This window comes from Channa argus, chromosome 6, assembly GCF_033026475.1.
Source record: "Channa argus isolate prfri chromosome 6, Channa argus male v1.0, whole genome shotgun sequence".
In the NCBI taxonomy this organism is placed as follows: Eukaryota; Metazoa; Chordata; class Actinopteri; order Anabantiformes; family Channidae; genus Channa; species Channa argus.
Genome location: NC_090202.1, coordinates 22,804,304 through 22,825,250, shown reverse-complemented (window position 1 = coordinate 22,825,250; position 20,947 = coordinate 22,804,304). Strand labels below are relative to the sequence as shown.

At 38.9% G+C, this 20,947-nt stretch overlaps 2 protein-coding genes across 5 annotated transcripts; both read right to left on the bottom strand.

Annotated features, from left to right (window-relative positions):
• Positions 1-3,691: 3,691 nt before the first annotated feature.
• Positions 3,692-6,351, bottom strand: n4bp2l2 (NEDD4 binding protein 2-like 2). Its single transcript, XM_067507961.1, has 6 exons — positions 6,227-6,351; positions 4,897-5,891; positions 4,664-4,788; positions 4,352-4,440; positions 4,182-4,258; positions 3,692-4,067 (listed from the first exon to the last, which is right to left on the bottom strand). Exons 2-6 carry the CDS (start codon positions 5,889-5,891, stop codon positions 3,944-3,946), a joined length of 1,410 nt encoding a protein of 469 aa, XP_067364062.1. The 5' UTR covers positions 6,227-6,351; the 3' UTR covers positions 3,692-3,943.
• A 105-nt stretch (positions 6,352-6,456) lies between these two features.
• brca2 (BRCA2 DNA repair associated) lies at positions 6,457-20,637 on the bottom strand. Of its 4 annotated transcripts, none has more exons than XM_067507959.1 (27): positions 20,471-20,637; positions 20,009-20,106; positions 19,612-19,845; positions 19,371-19,434; positions 19,211-19,263; positions 19,097-19,125; positions 18,888-18,999; positions 18,755-18,810; positions 17,991-18,081; positions 17,506-17,832; positions 17,173-17,355; positions 12,687-17,045; positions 12,393-12,491; positions 12,224-12,293; positions 11,674-12,143; positions 11,385-11,575; positions 11,083-11,270; positions 10,776-10,946; positions 9,995-10,367; positions 9,757-9,912; positions 9,518-9,662; positions 9,336-9,445; positions 8,805-9,245; positions 8,542-8,680; positions 8,205-8,461; positions 7,392-7,529; positions 6,576-7,299 (listed from the first exon to the last, which is right to left on the bottom strand). In XM_067507959.1, exons 2-27 carry the CDS (start codon positions 20,061-20,063, stop codon positions 6,940-6,942), a joined length of 8,871 nt encoding a protein of 2,956 aa, XP_067364060.1. In that variant the 5' UTR covers positions 20,064-20,106; positions 20,471-20,637; the 3' UTR covers positions 6,576-6,939. The 4 variants fall into 4 exon arrangements, with proteins under 4 accessions (XP_067364057.1, XP_067364058.1, XP_067364060.1 ...); XM_067507958.1 differs by having other exon boundaries at positions 6,579-7,299; positions 8,805-8,971; positions 9,050-9,245; positions 17,173-17,832; XM_067507956.1 differs by having other exon boundaries at positions 6,457-7,299; positions 17,173-17,832.
• Between the last annotated feature and the right edge of the window lie 310 nt (positions 20,638-20,947).

Sequence of the window (20,947 nt, the reverse complement as noted above, 5' to 3'; positions counted from 1 at the left end):
TTTTTTTACTGCAGAAGGGATTTTCCAAACGATTGAGCGATTACACCGACAGTACACCGTTGCGTAAAGTTGAAATTCATTTGATAAAATGTTGCTGGTGAAACTGTGATGCAGAGAACATAATCACTCTGGTGAAATACTCAATAAAGTTAAAATAGAAATCTCATTAACTTCCAATCACAAACAAAGCTCTGTGGTTTCTTATATCAGATCACATCTGTATATATGTGTGTGTGGCTGAACGCTTGATCTAGGAGCTCATCATCATTCAAAGCACAGCTCCTGTGTCTATTAATTGAAATGGTGGTAAAATAGAACATTCTTGTTTTTTTCCCCCTTGAAACATGGTGATCATTACCCAGAGCAGTCGGTATCGTTCCTGCTCATGTACAGAAGCCGGCTTCATCAGAGTGCTGCTACAGCTACAGGATTTCAAAGGTCAAAGCTTTTACTATAAAGACACAGCAGCCTGTTTGATGCTGATAAGATGATGATATTTTGATTTCAAAAGAGAGTTTGCCACTGTAGATTGAATATTTTATGCTCAAAGCTTTTGAAAGCTCCTTGAAGGACACTTTGTTATAAATCACATTGTTATTTTAGTCCAATGTCATGGTGCTTTTGATTACAGTTCATTTAGTCAGATTTACTGATTGATCTTTATTTACTCAAACGAACTAGAGGCTATCCCTGCCTCTAAGCTCCAGTGTTTTAGAGTTCAATAAAATATCTCAGGCTACATGTTCAACAGCCTCCACGATGAATCACGATGAAAAGATGAGTGTCAGACCCAAATAAACGGCTTTTTCTTTACTACAAGTCAGGGATTTTTGTGACCTCTACATAGTATTAACCAGGATGTGATTAGATTTACTTTGTTACCTTAAAAAAAAAGACTGAATGTCATGCCTTGACCCAGTTTTTTGTTTTATCTTCCTTGCACATGTGCTGTTCATCAATGTTAGAGCTGTGGTAATAAACCTCCTAATAAAGAGAAGACACAGCAGATGGCAGTACTACAAGGTATACTGCAAGTATACTTCGTTCTGTGCCACAGTTATGTCAATCTACTTAGAGCTGCAACTACAACCGAAAAAAGGGCTTCTTCTTTGCTTTCTTTGTGGATTTAAAGACAATTACCAAACATTAGTGTTATTTTATTGAAAACCCACGGCTGGTGAAGGGATCCCATGCTCCTCTGCCAAGTGAGGAAACATCACAGCTTCTGCGTCTATGAATTATTTTCAAAACCAATTTGCCAAAATCTCACTGGAGAGTTTCCAGTCGTCATGATGAAGGTGCTGCAGAAATCCGTGTGATAAATGAATAAAAAGCCAAAAACTTTGATTGATTGGAAATGCAGTAGTAAACATAAATTGCAAATTTAGGTAAAAATGAAAACCACAGATGACTTCACCAAATATCACCAAAAAGTACTTACTCTTGCATTGCTATTGCAGCAAAGCACAGAAAAACAAAGCCAGATTTGTTGCACAAAACTCCACCAAAAACAATTATTTGCATATATTAATAATGCAACTAAATCTGCTATGTTGAATTACACACTAACTGGATCAAACATTTGTTGGTTAGAGTAAAAAACACTGAGGCTCAGAGAAAAATTTTTTACGACTCTCTGTGTCTTCACTGCTTAGAGAAACAAAGTCAACAGACCAGCATCTGTGTGTGTGAAGCTCTAATGAACACCAGAGGGAAGACAGAGGCAAAATGTTATTTCCTGTGAGACCCAGTAATGAATGCTATTGGACCCAGACCTCCATGAACTCACTGTTATTCTGGATAACATCAGAGCTGTTGCTTTGATGAGGTCTCTGTACATCCTTTTTTCCCACAGTAATTTACTTCAGGTGCAGTGGGCTCTGCTACAGACATGGGTTTACATTTTCTGTTGACTCAGTTGAGGTGCTGTATTTTTAGTAGCTGTAGTTTGTGCTGCTGTTACTAATGCAACCACATTGGGGCACAGTGGGTTGTGTCAGATTACACATGTGAATCCTGACTTTCACACTGGATCAGTCGGGGGCCAGGTTAACAACTGCCACCGGTGCTACTGACCTAGAAGGCTGTAGTAAACACTTTCTTCCAGAAGAGGTAGGAACATAGGGTAACATATAAGAGCGGAGGTAGAAGCTTTCAGGTGGACTAGATCTTATGCCAACGTTGTTATCTGAAAGAGATCAGTGACTGTAAAGTATTGGTGGGGGAGAGTGTAGCCAGACAACACAGGATGGTGGTGTGTAAAATGACTCTGGTGGTGAGGAAGATGAAGAGCACTGTTTGTTTGTGACTACGTCTACGTGTGACTACGTGGCACTAAAGAAAAGACAGGAGGCAGAGCTGGAGGTAGCAGAGCTTAAGATGTTGAGGTTCTATTTGGGAGTGACGAGGATGGACAGCATCAGGAATGAGGACATCAGAGGGACAGCTCATGTTAGATGTTTTGGAGAATTTCCTTAGTTATTCAGATTAGTAGGAACTGATAACTATAAAAACATTGTCTTTGACCAGTAAGTATAGTTTCTAAGAAAGATTGAGTCCTTCTAAGGGGACGTTTATATTAGTGCATTACACAGTGATGATTTGCATGAAAAGAGGGGTTTGTGCTACTTCTTGGTTATTTTGAGGCTCACTGTAGTTGTTCAACGTCTCTCTGTGGCAACTTACCACTAGGTGGCGCCTAACTATGCCCACATGTGAGGACAAGAGGCCTTAATTAAACAGAATTAAGTATAAGGTGCAGCAAACTCAAAATGTGACGTCCTCATAGGAGGAAGCAGGAGGTTAGCCTCACTAACAGGAATGCATGAACAAAACAAGTTAAACAATATGTATAACAGCACAACCTACACCTTCCAACATGATTATAATGATGAATAAATTCTCAACAAGTTTACCCATTAACACCCATTAACCCTCTGAAGTCTGTTATCACACAGAGTATGTAAAAAAGAAACATAAATTAGATTCAAATTCCACTTTTATATAAATCCATTTAGTAAATATTTATTGTGACATTTTATGCCGTTTTGTGTGAATAAGCCGTCATGAACCGCTGTGTTTGTGCAGAAACAGACCACACTGTGCATGTGGGTTAAAGACAAGCACCAAAATCCAAAATGAATGCAGAGGGAAATAAGACCAGTCTCCAGAGGGTTAAAAGGCCAACTGACTGTTACTAGTGTTTTACTTTATTTTAGCCAAGAGCTACAAAAGGCTAGAATTGGCTCCAGCGCCACCGTGACCCTGAACAGGATAAGGGGTTAAGATAGCGGAGGGATAGATCTACAAGGCTTCCTATGAACAGGAAGAACAAATGAAACAAATCAGATATTAAAAATTAAAAAAAGACAATTTATTCCATAGGTACATACTTATGACAATAAACACTCTTCCTTCACTCAGACAACTGTGCATGAGGTACAACACCTGTTCCCATGCTAATTACATTTTAAAAATATGAACAACTTCTCGCTTCAAAACAAAAACATGCTTGCATGTTGCAAGGCAGTAAAAAATGTTGTGGTTTACAAGAATTCAACATTCAGCAATTGCTCTGCAGACTTCAATGAAAACTATTTAAGAACTGTTTTTTGTTTTTGTTTTTTTTAAACTGACTTGAGGCTGCTGAGGAAACATTTTTGCCAAGTCTGACAAAAGGTCTAAAATATCATCCATAAAATAAAAAATACAAAAATAATGTTGTTTTTCTTTCCCTAACAAAGACATTACAATTTAATCTAAGTTTGCATTTTTCCCCAAATCACTGTAAATTTATAAAGTATATAAACTACATTAAAAAGTCATGTAGAAACAGAACCAAAAGTATTTACACTGTTACAAATACTGTTCTTCAAGGCATATTATTTGGCTGGTTAAAAATGGGAAATGTCATCCCGTTTGTCATCATCTGTAGCTGCTTTGGTCAATGTCTCTGGTTCACGTGACGTGGCTCTAGTGACCTCATGACAATATCTATGGATATGGGAAATGAAAAACGATCCAGCATCTGTGCAATTTTCTCATGGGGAACTCCATGCTTATTCCTCCTGGAGGGAACAGTGTAGTAATGTTAGGACATGTAAGTGTAGTCATTTATATAGTATATGTTTTTCAAACCTTCACTAGCATGTATGCATAATGTAATAATTAAGAGCTCATACTTCTCTAGCTCATACGGATCAAATTTCCAGCTGGTGTCAGGTTCAAAAAATTCCACTTTGTATCCTCTCTCCAAAGCCTGGTAAAATAGTTGACACTTTTTATTAGGATCCATAAATTGGGATGAAAACCTTTACCTAAATAATACTTAATGTGTCACATCACCACCCACCATTTTGACATATGGTTTCATTTCCCAGGCTTGGATGTTTGTATTATCAATAATTATGGGAGACCGGCCATGGTGCATAGCATCTCTAGCTGAAAGAGTTAAACACATACAATTATTCAGAGAATAACAAAGTATAAACTGCATCAAAATAAATTCTTAAAAATTTATTCAGTAAGCAATTTATTTGTTAAAACAGCACAATTTTAGTGTTTTAGTTTACCAGCCTAAAAGATGACACAGAAAAGACTTCTGACTCACTAAAATTTGGCAAATTTTGAGATTATTTCATTATATGAAAATAACCTTTAGTACCTCTATTCTGGGTCCATTCATGTGCCGCTCCAAGAAAGCCTGGTTCATAGCGATAGCCATCTTTGTTTGAAAAATAGTCATCTGCGCTCAGAATTAGCCCACTGGGACCAGTTGATAGCAGCTCTCTATTAGAAATAATAAGAAACATATATTTTTTTTAAACTATCATTTTATTAGAGAGTAGACAAATTTATGACTAGATATCACATATTCTGGATTACACAAACATGTACCTGGCCAGCGTAGATTTCCCAGATCCCGGTAATCCTCGCATCAAGATCAGCACCAAGGAAGCAGAGGAACGGGTGCTATCGGGGGGTAGACGGGTTTGCTGCTGTTCCCACTGTTTATTTTCTGTTCCAAATCTCTGGCGCCAATCGTAATCTTTGCCAAATTGAGACCATTCGTCTTCTCTATCTCTATGCCGTCCCACATTTACATTTTCTGTTTGCACATAACCCCGTTCATCCCTGTCAAGGGGGTGTTTAGAATCTCCATAATTGCCCTGAGAGGGATGACTACTTACATTCTGAGGAGGGAAACTGGGAAATGTGGAAAAATGTGGCTCCCCACGATACTGGTTCGATATACCAGAGTCCCTCCAATTGGGATTCATGTGGGGGGGTGGATTGTTTGGATTTGGGAATACAGGTTGTGGTGGTGGGAGATGGAATGGTGGTCTGTGAAATCTAGGATTTGATGGACTGTTCAGAGATTGAGGATAATGCCACTGATTTTGAGAAGCAGCAGCTCTATCAGAGCGCTGCTCCAGGCCTGGTTTCGTTCTCCTGTTGTAGTATGGCTCATTCTGATGCCAATGTGGCCAGGATGGCATTTTCTGTCCATTGCTTTTCTGGTAGCGGTCTGTTTCTTCAGAATAATTTATATTAAAAGTCATCTCCTGGCTTACATCCTGAGTGTTTCTGCGGTCAGATGTTTTACGTGATGTGGGTGGCTCTTTCCCCGGGTTACCAGTTGCACCATCAGGTATATCGATCTCCTCAAGCTCTTTGTAAAACTCACTCAGTGTGTCATCAATGTGAGACTTGCGTGTTCCTGATTGTGGAGGTAATGCTGGACCAATGAACGTGGTGCTTGTTAGTCCAACTTCCTTCAGCACTCGCTCCCTCACACACTTGCTGTTTTTGTCATCTCCATTATGTTCAGTGCTTTGAGTCACACCAGAGTTTTCTATGTCCGGACAAATTGTAGATTCACTGTAAGACATCTGCATGGAAATTTGGATACAGTCAATCCATCAGCCACAAAAATACTCACGACACTGTTTGACGTTTTAGTTTCCCATGGTTGACTTTGTAGAGTAAGTGTGTCGGTTATTCAGTATATATTGCGATAGATATACATACAATAGTATTTATAGTTATAATTGTGTGTTTGGAAACAGAGGTAATAGTTCCTATAAACTAAAGCTAAAGCTAAAGCTAACCCAACAGTTGTAAGCTAATGTTCCAACATGTGGTGTACAAACCCAAAAATAACTATTGTTATCTACCCGGTTAACACAACATTATGTAGGAAATGTCGCTGTCCACGAACACTTACCGTATGTATCGAGAGAGCATAAGTAATGAAGGTAATAACATTAATTTCTATCTCCCAGGACACAACTTCACTACCGTAGATGCGTTGTGTTTACGGAAATGACGCCATTCATCTTCTTTGAAGTCGTCAAACTCCCCACTCAGGAGAGTAGAGCGCCACCGCAGGAGCGGAAAGGAACGCAGCATCTGGTTGTTGCCAAACACACGAATGTACAATTTCTTGACACCTAAAATGTTGTTGACGCCATAATAGGAAACTTAATTACATTGCATGTCTAATTTGACAGTAAGCGGTGTTGTTTTACATACTACATGAAAAGCCACACAACCCAGTGACAGACATAACTAAATGTATAAGTTGCTACAATTTTGGCAATGTCAGAATGTTTGGCTTTCGGTTTTCCACAGTCCCTCTTTTAATTATTGAAATACATATAGTGTAACCTGGCTTAGTTTTATGAAATGTTCTTGTGCTGTCTTTTAAAGTGAATTTTCCTATTAATGTCATTTTATGATTGCACTTTAAGATTTAACCCACATTCGATTCGTACATTTGGCTCAAGTTTTTTGGGACGATGACACATCACCAATGCCTTGGGTATTAGGCTTTTGTTAGCAAAATGACTAAGGAGATGGTTTTCAAAGCAGTCCTAAATTATTATTTCTAGTACTTTATTAGAATTCTATCGTAAAACCATGCTCATCATCACAGTCTTATACAGCTTCATCACCAGCACACAATGTTTGAGTATCAATCATTGCCAGTTCCTCATCATTCACCCATTCGTTTTCCACTATTGAGTTGACAGGCTTGCACGCAGGAGTTTGTACGGTTTTTAAAGTGCTAGATATCCCAGACCTCCGAGGAGGGTTAAAAGTCCTATTTACACATGGTGAAGCCACTGAGCCCAGATGAGAGAGAGCTGGTGGAGAAGGGACACGAGACAGGTAGTCCAGAGCTCTCCTCCGCTTCAGGCTTCTGGGGTCCTTCTCTGTTGAGGAAACTGGTTCAGGAAGGTTTCTGCTCACAGGTGTGCAAGATCCAAAGCTTCTGATTGGATGCTGACATTTAACCTATACAGAGAAACAAACTTTTCGTTTTACTTACATGTTATAAAAGCTAATGTAAAATACAGCCCCAGATTTCACAGCAAAAACAAACTCACACTTGTTTTTGTGTGTTGTCTTCTATCAGTTGTAGAAGCTGGGGTTAGGGGCTGCAGAGCTGGAGAGGAGATCAAGCCATCGGACTTGAGTAAGTGTGAAAGCTTCTCCTCAGCAGTTAAATAAAAGTTCTCATGTCCCTGAAAACACAGACCGAAAATTTGAATTAAGTTTTGTTTACCTTTTTTGTTGTATCCAAACAAACAATAGGAAGCAAAGAAAACTTGGTGTGGTTTATAACCAGACAATAATCCTAGGAATAATAATACATTTACATACAAAAGCATTTGTGTCTACATGTAGGTAGTATGTTTGTCTTTCATGCATTTCATGACATTTTCAGGAATTAGTTTCTCAGTGTTCAGAACAGCCTCTTGAAGAAAAACAAAGTTAATATGTCAAAAAAAAGTGTAGCAATAGTAGAAAATGAAGCCCCAAATAACAATAACTTTGCTTGCAGTCTAATGTAAGCTAATGTTAACTGTGCATGTGTGACCACTCTAAAAACTTTGTGGCAACATTTTTATTTAAAAAAAAAAAAAAAAACATTTTCTCTCCTAAGTCCTTATGAAATGAGTAACATGTCACCCAGTGAAGTGGTGTTAGGCTTCAGAGACCTGAAGCGCAAACAAATAAGCTAATGCAGGCTGCATACTGACACGATATGACATGTGGAGGAGACAGTTCATTGTTGGTTTCAGTTTCGGATATCAATAATTTAGAAAATGAGCAAATCTATCATTTCAGAAAGCATTATAAACATTGTTTTTAAGGCATGGCAGCAGCTTTACAGATTTTGGATTCTAGCACTGTACCTGGACCAGGTTTCGTAGCTGGCTAAGGGATTCCTGTAGATGAACCTCCTTGGGGTTTGTTGAGAAGATGGTCAGATCTCCAGCATACACAACAGGAGTGGGAGATGTGGACTGACCTCTCAGCTGCAGGTTACTCAAAGCCAACAACATATGTGGTTTTACAACATCTTCCAGGCCAGAATGAGAGAAGCTGCTGAAACAGCGCACTTTAACAAAGTTCATCTTCCCATCGGCCAAATAAAAAGCAGGAGAGGAACCTGGGATCAGAGTACAACCAGTTATTTAGTAATCAATATAGCTATGGTAGAAAAATTCAAAACAAAGAAAACGCACCCACCTTGTTCATCTATGACACTGACGACATATCCTGTAAGATCAACCTCTCCACAAAGCGGTTGAAATTCTGGGTTTTGAAGATCCACAAAACTGGCCGAGACCCTGTGTTGAAAGCGTGCAAATAGCCATTCCTGTGAAGCCTAAATGATAAAACAAAATCATACTTGTGAGAAAATATTCCCACCAACCAAGTAATTTACATACTATATGTTGTAAAAATAATGTGCACCTCGTGTGATAAAGGCATTTTATTTCCTACAGTACCTCTAGGTCTTGAAACTGTGTTTTCTTTGTCCCAGTGAGCTGAATAGTTTCATAGCCACTGCGTTTCTTTCCATCTGAAGTAGTGAGGTTGAAGACTTTGTATCGAAAGCCTTCCTTCAATACAGACTGAAGATCAGAGGAAGGTCGCCACAGATTCAATTGGTAAACTAAAACCCAAGAAAAACAATTAAAATCAATAAACAATAAGACACAAGTGGAAGTAATGACTGAAAAAGCAGACACACCCCTGCCGCAAAGGTCCATGGAGTCAGCAATGCAAAGTCTCCACACAGGCGCAACATCTCGTTTTGGACAGCTCCCTTCACTGTCCTCTGATTCTAAAGCATGACGGTACCGATCCTGCAGCTCAGCCTGTTTCTTTTCCATCAGAGAGCACCTGTAGGTATGAAGGGTTTCCAACTGTTGTCCGCTCAAATAAGCCTAGTATATGGAAGGAAGACACGTATGGAAATGTAGCTCTATTCTTAGGAGGAATAAATTAAACAATGTGCAAAACCAATTATTTATTACCTCAAAGTAAGTTGGGTCATCCCCCACAACTTCATACAGCTCTTCTCCGTCATGCAGACTTGCAATATCCTGACGACTTAATGTCCGTCTTCTGTGTTGAGGTTTGGTACCTGAAGATGACAGTCTGTTAAAACTTTTCTATTTCAGCCGGTACTTTGAGATTATAAAAACACGATTCCTACATTTCTCCTGTTCGAATTCAGCTTGAATCTTTGCAAATAGTATCTCCATGGCTTTTTGTTTTTGGCTGTTGTATCGTCTCATTTCTTTCTCTTCTGCACGATCAGAACGGAACACAACGCCTCCATCGGGTTTCCTCTCCATCCACTGGAAAATGTGACAAACATAAAGTAAAAAATGGATCATACCAGAAACTTTCAGGAATAGCAGCAACCTTACATCAATGGAAGACTAAATGCACCTGTATTGGGTAGCTTCTCAGTACGATAATATCCACACAGCCTACTGGCCCTCCATTGCCGTACAAACAGGCCACAGGAAGCAGGAATGGCCGGGGATCTTTGTAAAATCCTAGCTTAGTGTCCCAACGTGCAGGCCTGGTGCTATTGGCACAAACCTAAAAACACAAACAATAAGCCAGTGATCTTGAGGTTTTCTTGATCCCTGTTAAACAACATGTAGCCTCCCTCTTACAATACCTTTAACATGAGAGATTCAGGGGCCTCCAGAGGGGAGCAAGCATCTTGTGATCCCACCAGCTGAGCCCCATGTATGATGAGCTTACTGCCAACAGCCACTCGGCCATTGTGAAGCATGGCAGTTAAAGGTTCATCCAGCTGGGCTTTAATGCCATACCATCCATCAGTCAGCCAAACAACTGCAGAAGGCTTTTCAATCTTGATTTCTGAACCTTGTGGAGTCTTAGTATCATTGCGACCCTGTTTGTTTAGCGAGTCCCCCCTTGAAACCACACCGCAAACACAGAGGACCAGGGTTTTGGCTGCTGTGTCATCCCTTTCCATGATCTTTCTGAGAGCCGGCCTACGGCTGTTGTCCACCTCTATGTCATATCTGCGATAATAGTTAAAGGCTTTAGAAAATAAGCTTTTAATTAACAATGAATCTAAAATTAAAACATCCTGTTAAGGTAAAAATCCATTGCAATATAAACTACTATAAAACATACTTCCATCAATTAGACAGAACGCATATGAACAATATAATTTATTTTTATGCTTATAAACTTAAAATCTAGTATTGTTGAAACAAAACAATATTAACTATTTGGCCAATTATTTAGGATTTAGTTCTCATTTGTGCAAATTTCAAAAACTGTTGTTTGTCAGCTGTTTTATGTTATAGCAAACTGTTCTTAAAATGTTATTCAGACAAATCAAGACTGAAAATATCACCTTGGGTTGTAGGGATCTGTAGCGAGTGTCATTATAATTTCAACATTTTAAAGAACATCCTGTGTACCTGTACTTAAGTTGAAGTAAAACCTGCTCAGGAGTGAGACAGAGGCTGCCCATTATTTCTGGAAAAGATCGTTCCATTGAAGCCTGCTTCCACACAATCCATCGGTAGTGATTATATACCCAGGCCTGACTGATGAGTTTAGGATCCACACCTGGAGTATCACACAACGCTCTGTGGACGGTGTAAAACAACATCAGCAGACAACAAGATACATCTGGTTTCTGAAACTGCATTTTAGATGTAATATGTGTAGCTATAATCCACCAAAATCTAATGTGAACTCAATTAAAAGATGATAAAACAATACCTATAGAACTCTTCTTTCCCTGCCGTCCCATCCTTGCTGGTTATCAGCCATCCTCCATCACCAAGCTGAACACCACCATTGTCTATAAATGCTTCCTGTTTGAGGAACTGTAGTAAACTGAAACGAAAATTTTCTGCAGTCTCACTAGTGACCTCAGTCACATGCTGTTGGACTCCAAGTCCATACAACTGAAAAACAGGAGCATCGAGTTGTTAAAACATTGTTTGCATAATGGATATATCATTTTAACAGCATACAACAAAATACATTCTAAGGCTTCACAGTGACTGTTCTGGACATGCCTGTTTTTGAGTGAATCTTGCAGGTGGCCGCCTGTTTACTGCTTCTTTCAATGAGATTCTCGATACCCCAGAGGTTTTAGTAAGAAACAAACTGCCTGGCAAAGGTCGAATGGTTTGGCGCTTCTTTTTTCTAATTCTCATATCTTGCATATCTCGTGCCAATTCCAAATTCTCAAGATTTGGAAATGTGTCTGTAAAACACAAAAACATTATTAGTCTTCATAGGTTATCTGGAGTATTAACAGTGTATCATAATGATTTCATCCATAAATGTTGACTAAGCATTTACTTGTGGATGTGTCCTCCACGCATGGTGCCTCTGCAGAGAAGTCCTCTGATCCACAGTCAACTGGACGATTTTGATCAATATTTAGATTATCATCTTTAGTGTCAGCCAAGGCCATTGTCTGAGTGTCAACTTTGCTTTTATTATCAGTTACATCTGTAGTGATTTGTGTTTTCTTAGTGGGCGGTACATAAGTGTTGCTGTTAGAAGTTGTTGCAGACCGATGATGGTGCTGATCCTGCCGTGCCTCAAAAGAACTTTCTTGGACAATAGTTCTTTGTTTTTTGAATGGAGGAATAAATGCAGGTGCTCTCATGTTGTCCTTGCGAACTGTGTCCTTGCAAGCCACTGTCCCTGCTTTCTTGTTGAATGGAGGAACAAATGATGATATCTTAGAATGTGCCAATCTGTTCTCTCCTGGTGGTAAAGGCTTTGTTGGTATTTCTTGCAATCTGTTTTCTACAAATTCATTCCTGCAAAACCAAGAAATGCAAACCAAGAGTTGATAAATGTGTCAGGTGTTTGCACAGCCAACAACTTTAAAGCAATTCACCTGTGTGGCCTTGTGACATTTGGATGAAGAGAATTGTTGTACTTGAAAACTTTTCTGTCATTCATTACACCTTAAATAGGGAAGGCACACAGATTAAGAGTTATCCATCATCAAAAGCAGTGTTGTTATTTTTATCTTTAAATAATTTGTTACAATACTGGTGATTTACTTTTTGGACAACTTTTTTCAGGGTGGAGTGTTGAAACTCTTAGACCATCAACGGACCTGTCGAATTCTTCCAGTAATCGTCTTTTCAGGGGAGGCTGACCTAGAATGTTTAAAAAGAGTGAAGTTAGTTGTCATGCTTATAACAGAGAGACAACTTCATACCAGTAATAATTTAGCATTTAAGATCACAATAATGGTTCAAATGCAATAATAGATGTATTTATCTAACCACAAACATATCTAGTGAAGCCAAAGCAGCTAAAGCGTATAGTAATTTGAGTAATAACACACTTACCAGTCATAGCGTCATCCTCTACTGCTCTTTTCCCCCTTCGTTTTTGTTCCTCTACAGATTTTTTGCTGAGTTTTGAATTATCCTGCAATGTCACATTTTGTAAAGTCACTGAGAGACTTTGGCCAGCTACACCATCATCATCTAACAAAGCTTTAGTGCAATCGAGAGCTTCCTGGGCAAGAAATTTTTGCTGAGTTTCAGAACAGCCACTGAGGTTAAGCGACTGAAATATTAGACCTGAAGACTCTGTCATTTTTAAAGTATGTCCTGCTTTGCTGCTGGTTTGATTTACTCCACAGCCCAACACACTTGCCATTTCTTCTCTTGGACTGTTTTGGCAGCTCTCAATCAGTGATGGGGTAATTTTGTCTTCTTTACACTTCAATTCATTTTTAGGTGTCTCCTGTTGAATAGAATTGCATCCATCAAAATCAGAATTTTGTAGAGTCTCATTTTTATGGTCAGTCTCTTGGAAAGAGGAGCATAATTTAACTACATAAGGGACACTGTCCTTAGCAGACCTGTCAATCTCAGTGCCTGTGATGAGATTAGAACTTCTTTTCATATCCATCACTTTTGCAAGACATGAATTCTTTGTGTCATGCGGGCTTGTTGAATATGAGTTTGAATCATTGCAGTCCCCATCAGCAAATTCTTTCAAAAGTTTCTTTGCTTTTAAAATACTTTTCTGTGACACATGGACGTTTGCTCCCCCTGTAGTTGTGAAACCACAATGAATTCCTTTTGTACTTTTTTGAGCACCTTCAGGTCTATCAGTCTTTCCTTCTTCGTAAGCAGCAGGCATCTCAGCACTGAAATTGATGCCACTGCAGAGAGCTTCTGCCCACTGGGCCTCAGATGAAAAGGTGACAGGCTTATCACTGGTTGCATGAAATCCTGAATCAGGAACTGGCTTCTTAGAATGTGTTAGTTTTACACTAGTTTTATCATGAACTCCTTCACATTCACTCAACAGAGTTTTTGCATTCTCCAAGGCTGCAGCTGAAATAATAACTCCTTTGCCACTGGCTGTCTGAAATCCACCACTCGGCAGTGGCAAAGCACCTTCATTGTGTTTGAGTTGTTTGCAAGTGTCCTCCATTGCAGCACGATCATTAAAGAAAGACTTTGGTTTTGTCACTGCATCATCTGACACAGATACATTTTTGGAGCTGACTGTACAGAATCCACCATCACTGTGAAGTTCATTGAAGGCTGAGGAACAAATGTTCTTTAATGTGGTGCTAGGTGGGGAAGAAGGTGGCTTTGCCATCAAAGATGGGTGCCTATGTATAGAAGCTGCATTAGTAGAACATGGTGCTTTCTTAAAGACACCGTTGTTAATCTTCACATCATCAAGCAAAAGCCCATTTTCTTGGTTTACAGCCAGTCCCAGATTAACATTTTCCAGCTCAGCACATCCACTTCCAGGATTTACAGAAGAGTTCATTTCAACCTTTTTATCTGGTTTAAATTTTAGATGTTTTTTGTTCCCAATGCCACTTTCACAAACAAGTTTTACACTTGTGTTATATTTTACTGACATGCCATCGTTACCGTCTATAAAGTCACAGCCTTTGAAGAAATCTGTGTCTTCAGTTGTTTTTGCTGAAACTGAATCATTATCAAATTCTTTTGTAAGGATCTTTGCTTTCAGTAGGTTTTTTTGAGACACGTGGACTGTTGCTCCCCCTCCAGTCATTAAACCATAATGTATTTTGTTTGTTTTATTATCTGCATTGTCTTGTTTCTTGTCACAGTTCCCTGTGTATGAAACAACTGGAAAGTCAGCACTGCAATTGATATCACTGAAAAGGGCTTTTGCCTTCTGGAGGGCCTCAGCAGAAAGTGCCACAGGTTTTCCACTAGCTGCAAGAAATCCACTATTCCTGTGTGGTGGACTAGTAACTGGGGCCTGGAAATGTGTTGGTTTTACGGATAGATTTTCCTCAAATGCTTCACATTCACTTAACAATGATTTTGCTTTCTTGAGAGCTGCAGATGAAATGACAACTCCTTTGCCACTGGCAGTCTGAAATCCACAATTTTTCAGTGGTGCAGCGTGAATCTGTTTGTTGAGATGACCAGTTCTTAAAGCCTCTCCTGTCTGCTGTATTGGATTGTTTGTGTCGTCAAATGAATGAATTGCATGTAAAAGACTCTCCGCTTTTTTCAGTCCATCTGCTGACACAGATACTTTCTTTCCATTGGCTGTACAAAATCCATCATTATTGCCTAACTCATTTATGGCAGTGGAGCCAATATTCTTTGACGTTGTGTATGAGGTAGAAGGAATTGCCATTACAGTCACAGATGGGTTTACATGGAAAGAAACTGCATTTGTGAAAGCTGATGTATTCTTAAATCCCAAACTGCACGTTTCCACTGTATGTAGCACAACGTTTGAAACATGAGTAGCTGGTCCAACCTTACAATTTTCAAATTTCTTGACTGGTTCTTCAGTAAAGCCATCTTTGATCCCTTGCATATTTTCCAAATACAGAAGGTTTTTCTTATGACTGACACTACCAGTTATGGGTTCAATGCCCTTGTGTTCCCCTGCCATGCCAGTGTTATTTTCCATAACACTACAGTCTTTGAAAAAAAGATCAGCCGCTTTCATATGGTTTGCTGTTACAGAAATCCCTTTCCCACTGGCCAATTGGAAACCACTTGGGCATGTGGTTGTGTCCATTTTCTCGTTTTTAAAACTTTTCGTAACATCGCTAATGCTCGCGATCTGTGCCTGCTCTGTTTCTTCAGCGTGTTCACTGCTTTGTTTGGATGCCAACTTCTCATATGCTACATTCTCTTCTAAATCTTCAAACAAAGCTCTAGCTTTGCTCAGATGCTTTTCCGAAACTCTCAAAACATTTCCTCCTGCAGTTCGAAATTCCGCACATGGCATCAAATGATTGTCGTTCTCCTGTTTGTTTATTTCATTGTATCCAGCTGGGTAAAGATTCTGGGGTTCAGAGGATGAAATACTACTAGAGCCTTCAGAGAGGTGTTTCAAAGAGGAAGACACATCTTTAGGAGAGGAACTTTCTTTTCTCAATGCACTTGAAAATGAGGTACCTAGGGATTTTCCTGTGACCTTTGATGTGTCATAATTTGTTTTACCATCTGAAACTGAGGATATTTTTTCAGTTATTTCTGGTTGTTTGTCAGCATCTGAAGTAAAGCTGTCATCAAAATCGATACCCATAAGAAAATCAGGGTCGAGTTCTTTGTCAACTTTTTGGAGAGGGGTGGCACTATCTTCGCAATGTTGTTTTACCTTTGCAGCTTTGAACTGTGTAAATTCAAACTGCGTATCTGCCTCTTCCAAGAGAGTACACAGTTCCGTCACATCAGCTTTTTCTGAAGCGGTTAACTGACAAGTGGCATCCACTAATGTCTTCCTTGACTGTTTTGAGTTAGAGACGGTATTGTTCATTGTTCCATGGCTCACACCAATTTCTTCTTTAGAGTCATGGGCACTTTTGTTAAGTTGATCAGTAAAATTTATTTCACTCTCTTCAAAGAGACGCTTGGCTCTCTTTAAGTTGGCTGAAGAAATTTCTATACCCTTATTTGAAGCAGTTTTGAATCCCGATGCACAGTTGGAAGGAAGAGAAAAAGTCGTTTTCTCTGGGAGATTATCAGTGACCTGACCACAGAGCAGAACATAATGATTGTTATAAACGGTTCCCTTTTCACTGCGGGGAGACCGTATTAATGTGCTCTCTTTGTGCAACTCTTTAACAGGATCCAGTGTTTGGCCTTCTTGGATTGCTCTGGTATCATTTTTTTGTAAAATATCAACCGAAGTTGTAATCTGACTTCCTGTATCCGTAGATAGAAAATATGCAGTCCGGTGGGTATCAGTTTTAAAGCCAGAGTCACTTTGAGTATTCTTCTCTGTGTTTAGGAGAACAAATGATGTCACATCAGTACTATTAGAAACAGCAGACTGGAATCCACTATCATTTATTGTGCCTTCATTGACAGAGAACTTTAGATTATTGGCAGAAACATGTCTTCTGTTACTAATCCCATCATGGTCCTGGTGAGAATTTGCTTGCCAGGCTTTCTGCTTAGCTCGTTTCATGGCAGACAGACATGCGGATGGAGAGAAGCCGTTTAGGGGAGTATCCTCTACAACTTTACTCAGTTTACCGTGGTCTGATGTTTGACTGAAGTCCTCTGCAAAATCTCTGCAGAGCTGCGATATGTCTAGATCCTGTACATTTGCTTGTACAGAAGAAGGTAGATTTTTTTCTGACACATTTTCCTGTTTTGTCTCACTCTCTCCCTTACTGCAACAGCTTGCTTCATCCTGGGCTTCTTCCAACTTCTTAACATTCACTTTATGTCCTAAACGAAAGCAGGAAAGCAAAAAATTAAAAATTTGGACATAGGAAAAACACATTGTGGAAAATAAGGTCTGTTATGCCTGCTATAAAATGTATAAATACAATTAGGTTATTAAGAAACATTTTACCAAAATCTAGAACCCTCTGGGATGTGTCCCTCTTCTGTGACTGTATTGCTTTTTCTTGAACTTGCATTTTTGAAGTATCAACAGTGTAAATGAATTTTCTCCTCTTCTTAGTAAATCCAGAGTCTGTGATACTCAAAGGTGTCTTGACCAGCTGAGCAGATTCAGTGTCACTCTTTAGCGGTTCTGTTAAAATATTAACCATTTTTGTATCAAGATTGCTATCTTGGCAACACGTATCCACAGAAGGGAAAGAAATTTCAGAAAAACTCAACGGAGAGCACTTGGTGATCCCAATAACTCCATTTTTACCCTGTGGGAATAAGGTACATTTACCAGGTTCGTGATCATTGGTTCTCTGTTGACTAGATGTAGCATTGTTTGTTGTTGAGATGTCTGTAGAGCTGTAGTCATGCTCTTTTGTTGGATTGATCAGCTTTCTCTTGTTGCTGTTGGTTTTCACTTTTCTCAGTGCTGAACCAGTATTGGTGAAAAATATGGAGAGCACGTTTTCAGCACCATCAAGAACACTTGCTACTGTGCTCCGAATTTCTCCATCTTCAATAGCGTCTGGCAGCTTCTGTCTCCAAATACCCTCACACTGATTCAGTGAACTCTCAGGGGAGTTGTGGGGCTTCTGACTAGTTTCTGGGGAAAAAGCATCTGTTGATTACAGACCGACAATTAGTATGATTTTGCACTTAAAAGCCTGTATAACTCAAAACAAGTAAAGATGTTGCTAATTAATGACATTGTAATAGTCATATTCTGAGCTACTCTATCTTAGACAGCTAATTTGCTAATTGCAAAAATATGTATACCTTTGTAAGGAGCAGTTATGTCCGTGTTTTTGGGTGAAACTGCCCCGTCACTGGATGCATTTGAAAGAGAAGGAAAAAGCTTCCGTACAAACTGGGAAAGGTAAAACGGAAAAAGTTTGTTATGAATACTACATCTGTTTGTGATCTAGCACATCTGTTGTTTCTTAACTGCTAAGGTGCATTTAATGAAACTGGGATGCACTTGATCATAATCTCCTTATTAGCACAGTAGTCTTACTTGCCAAATGTGTTAACCCTTTTTCACTGGTCTCACACATTTTAAAAATCTTTTTTTAAGTACGTTAACACACATCATTTTGTGACCCATAACTCTACTGAATTAACTGCCAGATAAAAGACAGCACATTTTCCCAACTGCTAACAATTACTTGCAAAGTTACAAATTTCTTACGTATCTGTGTGCAACCCCAACACAAATATCTTCACTCAGTAAACAGTCCTTATCATCTATAAAATATGCCACCTCAGTGTTGCTATTTGCAAGCCTGGATCAAAGGAAAAACATTTAGTGTGATGTTGTTGAGAACCTGTGGCGTGACTGACAGACGCAAATGGTCTAAATGTAGAATTCCGAAAGTGTAAACTTTTCATCTTGATTTTCGGATATTTCCACCCGTATGTCTAATTTACTTTCTTTTAATTTTTCTGTTTTTTTTTTAAAGTTAATTGTGTAATACCTGATATAAAGAACATATTAGTTTGACTTCAAGTTGTGTTGTTTGAGGTTTAGCCCAAGTACTTACAACAACATTTTTGTCTGCAGAAACACTCACTGGGCAAGGACTTTCATCAGTTTTAGCTGTAACATTGAGAAGATGTGTTACATTATCATTTAATCATACATTCTTATAATAACCAAATGTATCATTTCCTTACATAAAATCAGGGTGGATGGCACAGCTGGTGGGGTATTCAGAGAACTGGTCCACGATATATCAGGATGAATCTGTGCACCAAGACTCTCAGATATATGCTTTGCATAGCTTACCTGTATCGTTAAAAAATTATAAAAAGGTTACACTTTAATGTTATGCCTTACTTAACAGTCATTGACATTAGCTGAAAACAAATTATGTTGTACTTACAGGGGATTTTTGGGGGGTATGAAGCAAATCTGTACATATGACAAAGATAAATTAATTAACCAGGGATGATCACATCTTTATCAAAAATGTTCAAGATTCAAATACATTTCTCACCAAAACTGTTCTGGCTTTGAGGCTCAGTGCCCCCATGTTTTGCACATGGGACCCTAAAATGACAAAGACAGTGACAAGATCATCTTGATAAACATATGAACATTTATGAACATTTGTAGTATTTTTTCAGCAGCCAAAAAAATAGTCTTGTTACACTCACCCCACTTTTGGCGTCTGAAACAAATATGGACTTTGTGTTGCTGTCCATGGCAAAGTTTCTTTTTCTATAGTAACACAGAGAAACATTATTATTAAAAAGTCAGTGTTGACAGGTGGGTGACAAATTACAACTGAACGTCTCATTAACCCTCATTGCCCTACAGAGACACCAGTTTATGTCATGTCCAAAAACAGGTTTTTTTATGTTTTTGATCACTTATTTTATAGCAAATAAACTGTACCTTGTTCTTTAGGTAACCACTGGTCATCCTCGAATCCAGGTGACACAACACAACGGTGTCTAAAAACTCTAGGGGTTGAAAACAGTTGACTGTCTACTTCAGTTTTGTCGAAAGGCGGTTTAAAATTTCCCTCTTGGTTAGCACACAGGTCATCTTGATCAGAGACATTTCCTTCGTTAGTCAACGTTCTAGCTGTCAGCACATCAAACCAGTCAGGGTCCAGTGGTCCCAGCTCTACATTAGGAAATAATTTACAGTTTAAAGTACTCTAAACGTCAAGGTAAAGCAGATGTTTAGGTTTGTGTGTTTGTGTGAAAAGTATAGCGCTGGGTGTACTAAAGTAATACAAACACAGCCTGCACAACCGTTCTTCCTTGTAAATTCAATGTTATCCCACCTTTCCAGATTACGTCTTTGAATGTGTCGTACATGTGTTTTGAGGTTAAATCCATTCCAGCCGATTTGTGACTCCTATAGGTTTTCTGTGTTGAACACCTAAGGAGACAAAGCATAGTTACAAAACGGCAAGTAACGCGAATGTAAACCAACTCAACTTTGAGCCCAGTGATGACATGTGGCAACTTGCTGCTGCTTCCTAATACAAGTCACAGATTGAACACTAGCTAGCTAGCGTTTCTTCTCTAATAGACTGTTTACGTGAATTATTTTAAAGAAATGTTTTCGAGATTAGCTAAGGACTAATTCCAAGCAGTAGCTGTTAAAGTTATTGTTGGTTGCCAGTGTTGAAAACACACTAATTAAACAGTTAACGTTAAACTCGCGCAAAGCTACTCATTCACAGAGAAACCAGACAGCATCACGTTAAGTAAATCACTTTCAATAACTTAGCGTTACTTACCATGACAGCGTGTGCGAGCGTTAACTTTCATGTCCCACTGAAACTCTTCACATAATGTTGGCACAAGTCACAAAAAAACGAAATAAAATAAAAGACAAACTTGCTATTTACGAGCCGAACTGCTAACTATTGCTACCTCGCCCAGGAAAACAAACCTCGCGCGCGACGGTCCACGCACCGGAACCCATTTGACTTCAAAATAAGAGTCCCGTTCGAATTAAATTTATGACCGCTGTTCCAGTTCTTTACAAAATAAAAGTAGCTTTCTGTGAGACTATGAACACTGGGTGGTGACTGCTCAAAGTAGTATGGCAAGAAAAATTATTTAAAGGTTTGAAAATCAGATTTAAAAACATTTTCACATAAAATAAACTATATGTATATTAGGCGCTTAAGCATTTTTGAGAAATTCTAACTTATGTATTTCATGGATTCTACTATTATACTACTGAGCAAATAATGATAATAATCATTTGT